A 10,457-nucleotide genomic window follows, 5' to 3' on the forward strand; every position below is an offset into this window, starting at 1 on the left:
TACCAATGACTCACTCAGTGAACTTGTATAGTGTGTTTCGGAAAATGATAAACACATGTGTCGACCTGAAACGAAACGAAAGATCATAAATACATGATTAATTTTATATGACAAAAAAGGTCAGGATCAAACATTTTGAATATAGAATTCTTTACAGTGGTACAAAAGTATCTTTTATTTCTTGTAAATCCAAAGATTCTGTCTCCACCGCTTGGGAAACGCACTATACTGCAATTAAAACATGGTTTGTTTTCACGTGAAATGACTATAATTATATAGTGTGACACAACCCATTCTCCGTTGTCTCCCCTGCCAGTGCAGGGGGCAACAAACTTAAAACAAGACTCGTTAATTAGTTTTTAATCTTACACGCCCTACTACAACAACGTCTTTACGAGCATGTTATGTGCTGAGGTGTGGTATTGTGTTTTATCCTACATACCGGCGTGAGAGAGACCATCCATATGACGCGCCGTTTTTGATGCTTTCTTTACCTAAGTAGAGTTTTGGGGTAGAAACTCTACTTCAGTAGAGTTAGCATCGAAAGGCGCGGGGAAACTCTAACTAAACCATATACTCACACGTGTGTATATCATGCAAATGAGGTCGTGTCAAACTACAGTCTGGCAGGGACCTAATTTACCACTGCTCATGATGACAAAGTAACCGAGACAAACGTCATTCTTGCGTTTGCAGAATTTCTGGCAGATTTGTGAGAACTTACACGTGATGCTATAATTTCTAGAGTGACGTTATTTTGCTTTGACGTCAAATATTTCACGAGGTTTTGGACAGAGGTTCCATATAAGACGCGTTTGACTCAAGGACCTTTGGCATGGAGCAGAAGGGACGCATGTTTGGTTTGCTGGGTGATACCAGGTTTACACTCGTTACATTTTCAAAGATTGAAAAGCTAGCAAATGTTACACCGGTGCGTAAGTTTGCTATTTGTATAATTATGTTTTTGAAGTTTCTTGCAGGGTTTTTTTCTTTCGAGGGAATATTTTTACGTCTTCTAAATAAGGGGAATAACTGAACAGCTTGATTCATTGCAATAGGGGAAAGGCTCCTAATATGGACCGGCTCCTAATATGGACCACCTCCTGTTCTGACAAACTAACGGCGCTAGAGCGCTAAAAACATTTTCATTTGCTGTATTCACCCTCTCTGGATAACTTGCACGTGTCAAAACAGTTGCAGAAACACAAACCTCAAAACCGTTAGGCTTTTTCTCTTTTTTCACTTTTGGCAGCGTTCACTCTAAATTTGCCGCCTAAAACGGAGTCGTTTCTGTCCACAGCCAAAGCTTTTATCACACACAAATTGTTATATATATGACAGCTAAGACCGTATTTGTTACATTTTAGCAGTTTCTACAGTAAACAAAAAGTAATAGCAAAACCTCAAAGTATGTGTGAGTCCCCTAATATGGCTGATGGGGTCTATGTCGACCAAAAGAGCGGGATTCCCTGTAGGTGGAGTTCCTGTAGGTGGATTCCCTGTATACAGGGAATACCACAGGGTGTAGTTCCTGTAGCGTTTCGCTGATATCGCTTAAAGTCACGTGATGCTTAGCGACATCGGTAGAATTTGATGTTTTTCGATCTTTTTTGATATTTCTTAGAAATTCGAGTAAGGTTTGCAAGTTTTATTGAAAAAATCCACCCTGTGGGATTCCCTGTATACAGGGAATCCCCCTACAGGAACTCCACCTACAGGGAATCCCACTCTTTTGGTCGACATAGACCCCATCAGCCCTAATATGGACCACCTTCAACAAATCCACGAAAATAAAAGCTAAAGTAAAGGCAATTTTCATTAATTCATCAAGAAGCTTGCTGAAAATAACCTATAAGTAGCCCTCTAGATTTAAAAAAAATATAACAAATTGTCTTCTTTTCGTGGAAGTTGATAATTTCACTTATTTTCACTCTGTTTTCTATAAGCTTCTTCAGTTTCCTGGTGTGCTTCAAATAATGCTCTCATCAACCCGAAACAGATAAATCTAAAGCATACTTGCACACTAAGTTGTATCATGTTATTTTGAAGTATAGGGGGCTTTTTACAGTGATTCGTGAAGGCCGCTTCACTGGACCATATTGGGCGCCCAGGCTCCTAATATGGACCATTTGTGATTTTTTCTGTATTTGATTTTTGCTGAATGTCTATCAAAGCTATTTCACTCTAAATAGGCCTAACGGTTAACATAAAAGAGAAGGACTACCAAACACAAAATGAAACTTTTTCGCAAGAAAACAAAAAGTGGTCCATATTAGGAGCCCTTCTGGGGCGGGGATGTAGCTCAGTCGGTAGCGCGCTGGATTTGTATCCAGTTGGCCGCTGTCAGCGTGAGTTCGTCCCCACGTTCGACGAGAGATTTATTTCTCAGAGTCAACTTTGTGTGCAGACTCTCCTCGGTGTCCGAACACCCCCCGTGTGTACACGCAAGCACAAGACCAAGTGCGCACGAAAAAGATCCTGTAATCCATGTCAGAGTTCGGTGGGTTATAGAAACACGAAAATACCCAGCATGCTTCCTCCGAAAACGGCGGATGGCTGCCTAAATGGCGGGGTAAAAAACGGTCATACGATATCTTGATATTGTCATTGAGAATGAGTAGGCCAACCGTTTTAAGTGGTACCTCTAATCCTTTCAAAGCAACAACAAATGTCCATAAAAAAACATATTTTTTCAAATTCACACTCTCGTCTCAAAAGATGGCGCTAGTTTACGTGTTCTCGCGCGCAACTTGAAGAGACAAGAGGAAGCTAGAACTCATTCGTCAGTTGTGGCGACTGTTTACTGCGTGATGGCGGGCTGGTGCTACGCGGCTTGTTTTCCTTCCACCGACATGACAGGAGCTCTTGGGGCGGGCAGTTGCACATTATTCATACTTACCCATGGCTGACACACGTGAGAATAGGTCAAGCATATACAACACCTTTCGTGCTACATGAGAGAATGTTTATGCACTGAGGCGCGTAGGAAGATACGAAGGAGAGGTCCGGTCAGCTTTTCCCGCCAAATCAGTCCTAAACAAAAATTCGGGGTTGCCTGTCAGTGGAGGGTAAAGGATAAGAGTGGTGGTGGTGGTGCTACGAGGGGGTGATGAAGGGGGCGAGTGAGGGGGGGGGGGGCGGGCAGGCGTGGATTCACAGAACTGTTGGTATGTACCTTAGATAATCTTCTTCTGTCTTCTGCGTTCGTGGGCTGAAACTCCAACGTACACTCGTGTTTTTTGCACGAGTGGAATTTTACGTGTATGACCGTTTTTTACCCCGCCATTTAGGCAGCCATACGCCGTTTTCGGAGGAAGCATGCTGGGTATTTTCGTGTTTCTATAACCCACCGAACTCTGACATGGATTACAGGGTCTTTTTCGTGCGCACTTGGTCTTGTGCTTGCGTGTACACACGGGGGGGGGGGGGGGGGGGGGGGGGGTGTTCGGACACCGAGGAGAGTCTGCACACAAAGTTGACTGAGAAATAAATCTCTCGCCGAACGCAGTGGGGACGAACTCACGCTAACAGCGGCCAACTGGATACAAATCCAGCGCGCTACCGACTGAGCTACATCCCCGCCCCCCTGAGATAATCGTATACACTGATTTGTTCTTGGAGCTTTCCTGGACGCGGGTTTTGCACGTTTGCCGTGAAATGATTATCAGCAAACATGTTGTGTTTGTTTACGTTTTCCACACCATTTATTTGTCCCGACCTGACCAAGAAAAGACAGCATTGGAAAAAAAATAACCGTGTGACCGTCTGCTTAAAAGCCCTCAGGCTATACCGTGCAAGAAGAAGGATAAGAATAAGAATACTTTATTATCTCATAGAGAAATTCAGGCGTGGTACATAACAATAATACAAACAGGACATTGTTTTTACATAAGACATCAGTATAGCACTATTTAACAGGGCAGGTTATAAACACACCTCCCACATACCTCTCTGGCCATTCCTTGCATTGTGCTTACGCATTCAGTCATGAACACATCCATGTCTCACTTACACATCGCACACATGGACATTCTTATACGCTCAACTTACCCATTCACACATGGACATTCGACCACGCTCCACTTACACATTCTTATACGCTCCACTTACACATTCACACATGGGCATTCTTATATGCTTCACTTACACATTCCCACATGGACATTCGACTACGCCCACTTACACATTCCCACATGGACATCTTTAAGCCCAAGTTCATCCAGGCAACGGCTGCCGCCCACCCCCCCCCCCCCCTACCCCCGGTTCCTACGCCACTAGTTATGATGATCTGCACTGATTTGGATAGTGCGCTTTTCCTGAAAACAGGATACACCCACAGAGCTATATAAAGCTTCGACACCTTTGTGTTTGTGAAACTTGGTGTCTGTTATTATGTGACGTCGTTTTGTATGTAAAATGAAATAAAACATACCTTGGATACAGATACACACATAACCTTCGGAGGCCTAGAGAACGAACAGTCGTAACTTTGTTGAGAAAAGCAGCTGCAAGAAAAGAAGGAGTTTTGAAGAAAACTCCGAGAATAGTTTCGTCTTTGTGTCTGGTGGAAAAATACCGTTTTCAGCATGTCTGTTGCATTGTCAGTTCTCTTGGGTGCTGCTGTACTTATATCAAACTCAGTGGGTAAGTAAATATTGCTATTTTACGCTCTCATCTGTGTTTGAGTTTGCTTGTGGTTATTGTTGCTGTTGATCATGTTGTTGTCGTCGTTAGTTGTTGTTGTGGTGGTGGTGGGGGTGGTGGGGGTGGTGTTGATGCTGGTGGTTGAATTTTGGATCTTGAAGAAAGTTACACAGCAGGATTTGGATAGTTAGCAACTGCTAGTCCATTTCGGAATAAAGAAAAATACAAGAAGCTTAAAAAGCACTCTACTGCCGAGTAAACAGTGGGGCTCATCATCGAAAATCGGACCTGGCTTGTACTTGGGAGAAGACCATCCCTCCGACACTTGGTCACATACCAAAATTTAACTGAGTAGGGGAAGGGCTCCTTATATGGACCACTTTTTGTTTCATGCTGATAACTAACTTGTTTTCTTGCGAAGAAGTTTCATTTTGTGGTTGGTAGTCCTTCTCTTTTAACCGTTAGGCCTAATTAGAATGAATTAGCTTTGATAGACCTTTAGCAAAAATTAAATACAGAAACAAAATCACAAATGGTCCATATTAGGAGCCTGGGCGCCCAATATGGACCAGTGAAGCGGCCTTCACGAATCACTGTAAAAAGCCCCCTATACTTCAAAATAACATGATACAACTTAGTGTGCAAGTCAGACTAATTCAAATATGCTTTAGATTTAGCTGTTTCGGGTTGATGAGAGCATTATTTGAACCACACCAGGAAACTGAAGAAGCTTATCAAAAACAGAGTGAAAATAGGTGAAATTATCAACTTCCAAAAAAAAAAGACTATTTGTTATATTTTTTTGAAATCTCGAGGGCTAGTTATAGGTTATTTTCAGCAAGCTTCTTAATGAATTAATTGAAATTGCCTTTAGTTTTTATTTTCTTCGATTTGTTGAAGGTGGTCCATACTTTGAGGTTTTGCTACTATTTTTTGTTTGCAGTAGAAACTCGGGGTAACGAGTCCGTTTTAGGCAGCAAATTTAGAGTGAACGCTGCCAAAAGTGAAAAAAAGCGAAAAAGCCTAACGGTTTTGAGGTTTGTGTTTCTGCAACTGTTTTTACATGTGCAACTTATCTAGAGAGGGTGAAAAAAGCGATTGAAATTGTTTTGAGCGCTCTAGCGCCGTTAGTTTGTCAGAACAGGAGGTGGTCCATATTAGGAGCCGGTCCATATTAGGAGCCTTTCCCCTACATGGGAGAAGACCATCCCTCCGACACTTGGTCACATACCAAAATTCAACTGAGTACCAAAAGTAAGCCACTGGTGTCTTTTTCAGAAATTAATTCATTCACAATTTCCAACTCTCAACATCAAGATGTTTGTTTGTTTGTTTGTTTGCTTAACGCCCAGCCGACCACGAAGGGCCATATCAGGGCGGTACGTGCTGCTTTGACATAAATTATAACGTGCGCCACACACAAGACAGAAGTCGCAGCACAGGCTTCATGTCTCACCCAGTCACATTATTCTGACACCGGACCAACCAGTCCTAGCACTAACCCAATAATGCCAGACACCAGGCGGAGCAGCCACTAGATTGCCCATTTTACAGTCTTAGGTATGACCCGGCCGGGGTTCGAACCCACGACCACCCGATCACGGGGCGGACGCCTTACCACTGGGCCAATGTGCCGGTACATCAAGATGTCACGGTGTTGATTTTTGGTATGTGACCAAGTGGAGGGGTTGTCTTTGTCCTTTGTCAAAGCTTGGTCAGATTTAAGACAGTGAGCTGAACTGTATTCACAAGGAGTGTGCCTTTAGTTTCAGTTTATGGAACTTCTTCTTCTTCTGGGATGCAACTCTCACCCGTAATACACTCGTAGCCACGAGATGGCTTTTACGTGCAGGGTCGCCGGGTTTTTACCTCGCCATTTAGGCAGTCATGGATTTTAAAAAACCCAGCAACAATATAATAACAAAGGTTTAAAAAAACAACAAAAAAAACAACCCACAATTCATTGTTTACAAACGATTCTCATTCAACAGGTGTGCCTCTCCGCTCCACTGGGTCGGGTTTGATGCGAACGAAGGTCGGGAAACCCATGGCGATGCCCATGCTACAAGTGCCTGTGGCCATGGAACCTTCGTTTACAGAACCGGTATGTGCCAGACTGACTATTGTCCCCAGTACAAGAAACTATCATGTTTGGGTTATGAGGTGTTGGTGTGCCAAAGGATCGCGTCAATCAGAGTCGTGTTATTAAGGCCAAACAAAAATTTATGTTAGTTAAAGGGTAACCCGACCGACCCTATATTTTCCCGCCGACCCTAAAACTTTTTTTTCATTTCTAAAAAAAATTCCAAAAAAACAACCTCTGGCACATTTTGCGAACAATATCGAGACTAACAATAAAAATAAGAAATAAAAAAAATCCGGCCTGCCGAACCTATTTTTGGGGGGTCATGTTACCCTAAACCAACATGTATTTTTGTTTGGCATAACCAGTATTACAGCGCCCCCCCCACCCCTATTTCAACAACTCACCACATTCAAGACCTAAGTTTTTTTTAATTTTCTGTTGACATAAAATGCCTGTAAATTAAATTTACCTCCTTTTTAAAGCTTCCTTCCCTTTTAAATACTTGATTTTCTGAGATTTGTTTAGGTCTTTAAAATGGGGTTCCACAATACCTCGAAGACAAGAAACATACACACAACCAATACCAGTCGTGTACTTATGGCAACCAGTCGGAATAAGTAATAACATAACAACACCGTTATTTTGATTTTAAAACAACAACTGTCACGTGCAACCCACAAAACCGAACAAGCGCTGATCTAATGAAGATTTTTTTCTCAGTATTTTTAAAACAAAGACGATAAAGTACTGGAAAGTTTCGTGAGCACTGGTTGACGTCTTTAAAGGCTACCAGAAAGTTATCAAGAATTTACACTTTTAAAAAGTCCTATTATTAATGGCCACCATCGTGTATTATTGTCCTTAGCTTGATCAAGTAAGCGTTTGAAAACAGTGGTTTTCAAGATAAACACACACAATGAAACTCTGAGAAAAGCACAACACAACTGAGAGTTGTTTCGACCTCCAAAGACGAATGGCTTACCCAAGATGTTTACTTGACGTGTCAAAACTGATTTGATGTGCTGTTGTAGTGAGTGACGGCGTGTAGGCATCCAGAAACTCGCCAAGAACTCTGCTTAGGAATGGATGACAAAAAATATGAAGTTGAAGGGATGACATTTGAGAAAAAAAAGCCCCCAGATGGCTCACAAAGTCAGTTGTACCCTAAGGTTCTGCGTTACAAATAATGTTACTGCGCAGGAGGACTCCATTCACTTTGCAAAAGTAAGTGCTATGAAAGCATATTATATGTCGTAAAATACTGAGGCAAAGAAAGGGCACCCTTTCGGCTTGATGCAAGTTGGTGTTTGTGCCGTACGTGTTGCTGTTATAAGGGCCGCCGCGTTCTAGAGGGCGCTACACGTCAAGCCGCCAAGACTGCGCCTCTGGAGAGAAGCAGCACCTAGAAGCTCCATCACTCAATTTGATTTAATTAATTATCATACTTGTCGTGCGTTTTCGATCAAATCGTGACGTGTGTGTCTAGATTATCATGGTACAGTGGATTTCCCTTATTCTTCACATTTAGTCAAATTCGCCAGAAACTGACTCAAAACGGTCAGATTAATAGTATCCCTCTAACACTGATGCACAAGATAAGGCCAAAAAAAAATAGGTCTGTTTACGGTAACCCGACCGACCCTAGTTTTTTCGCGCGACCCTAGACTTTTTTTTGGCATTTGGGAAAAAAAATAAAATAAAAAAAATCTTGTTTTTTTGGCAAAATAACATAAAAATATGGGTTTAAAAAAAAAAAAAAAATCCCGACCTACCGACCCTATTTTTTGGGCCTATGTTACCGTAAACAGACCTTTTTTTTTTGGCCTAACAATGACATGTACTCACCAGAAACACACATTTTCATTGCTATCTTGTTCTTGTTCTTGTCACCTGCTGTCGCTTGTTCCTGTACTGATGCACATGATATTACAAGCTGTCTATGAGCTCAAAAACTCAGCCTTGTAAACTCCAATACTGGCAAAGTTAGTCGAGATGCCAAGTTAAACCGATTTGTTGTTTCAGGCACGCCTTGACATCCGGGACCTTGCCAGACGTTACATTGACGAACTGCTGATGCAGCAGATCAAGCTTCAAATGGACAAGACCAACCTGGAAAAGTTTGTTACTGAGATGCTCATGTGGAGAAAACGTGCCTTCCCCACTCCGACATACCCTTCTCCTAACGTGTAAATGTTACCCCCCCCCCCCCACCCCTCTTTGTAACTCTCTTCTGAGTGTAAAACGAGCATACAATTGTGGCCGATGTTTTGGAGGATTTTGCTTCACTGAAGGTACGCACACTCCTTCCCTTGCTAAAATGCTCGGCTAATCATCTCAGACCTGAACAGGGTGGTTTTACATACAATAAGACCATAGCCTACTTCCACTTGGTCACATACCAAAAATCAACATCATGGTGGGAACTTTTTGATGAGTTAATTTTGTGGCTTTTTAAGAAATGTTTTCATTAAAAAAAATCCGTAAAAACACGGTAATTGTTTTATTTTGTTTGCCGATCCAGTGAGCATTATCAATTGTAAAGTAAAGAGAACAATAAAAACATGAAATGAAAAGAGCCAGCATGAATGTAAATATTGCTTGTAAGCGGTGTATAAATATGTCACTCAGTGTTACACTAGCTCCAAGATGTTAAAACTTGTATTTTTACATCCTTTAGAAAACATTTTCTGGCGAAAGCTGAGAAAAACTAAAGGGACATCCACGTTAATGAAATAAAGACACATAATGCAATGTAAAGATATTAACAGAAATGGTATGCAAGTATGATGATAAATAAAATGAATGTGACAGATACTTTTGTTTTTAACGAAATATCCATGCGCATGTGTGAGAGAGTGAGTGTGTGTGTGTCATTGCGTGTGTGTGTGTGTGTGTGTGTGTGTGTGTGTGTGTGTGTGTGTGTGTGTGTGTGTCATTGTGTGTGTGTGTGTGTGTGTGAGTGCTTGTGTGTGTGTGTGTGTGTGTGTGAGAGAGTGTGCGTGTGTGTGCGTGTGTGTGTGTCGGTATGTGTGCGTGTGTGTGTGTGTGTGTGTGTGTAGTGTGAGTGTAAGTACGTCCGTGCGGCGTATGTGTGTGTGTGTGGGTGTGTGTGTACTTCATGTACTGGCTAAAGGGAGTTTGTGTTCTTGCAATAGAAATGTTACACTGCATCATCCCATCCTAACTCCCCCACATACTCGTACTGTGTACCGGTCACCGTTGAGAGAGACACGGATAAAAGAAATCAAGCAGTACCGGCTTTGAACACGCTTTCCCACTTATGAAAGAAAAAAGAAACAAGAGGCGAAGCCTTCAAGGCTCACGTAAGAAATCGACAAACAGTAACACAAACTCAATCACTCCGTCACACATACACACACCAGGGGCGGATCAGTTCATTTTATGGGGGGGGTTTCCAAAAGTATATTGTGAAGATATGGGTGTGAAGGCGCGAAGCGCCGAGCCGACGGCGCAAAGCGCCTAGCTTGCTAGGGGGGTCCGGGGGCATGCCCCCCCGGAAAATTTTGTAAAAAAGGATGCAAAATGGTGCAATCTGGTGCATTTTGAGGATGATCATTACCAGTTTCAGGCAGCAGATTTTGTCACTGATTAATACCCCAAAAAAACACCATTTAAAAAAAAAATTTTTGGCTGGGGGGGGGGTTTCCGGAAACCCCTGAAACCCCCCCCTCGTCCGCCCCTGGACACACACACACACACACACACA

General features: G+C 42.4%; 1 protein-coding gene across 1 annotated transcript; it reads left to right on the forward strand.

The window, feature by feature from the left end:
• The first annotated feature begins 4,362 nt into the window (after positions 1–4,362).
• LOC138979874 (uncharacterized) lies at positions 4,363–9,544 on the forward strand. Its single transcript, XM_070352629.1, has 3 exons — positions 4,363–4,644; positions 6,636–6,748; positions 8,753–9,544. Exons 1-3 carry the CDS (start codon positions 4,587–4,589, stop codon positions 8,918–8,920), a joined length of 339 nt encoding a protein of 112 aa, XP_070208730.1. The 5' UTR covers positions 4,363–4,586; the 3' UTR covers positions 8,921–9,544.
• Positions 9,545–10,457: the final 913 nt, after the last annotated feature.

Source organism: Littorina saxatilis, linkage group LG11 (assembly GCF_037325665.1).
Source record: "Littorina saxatilis isolate snail1 linkage group LG11, US_GU_Lsax_2.0, whole genome shotgun sequence".
Lineage (NCBI taxonomy): Eukaryota > Metazoa > Mollusca > Gastropoda > Littorinimorpha > Littorinidae > Littorina > Littorina saxatilis.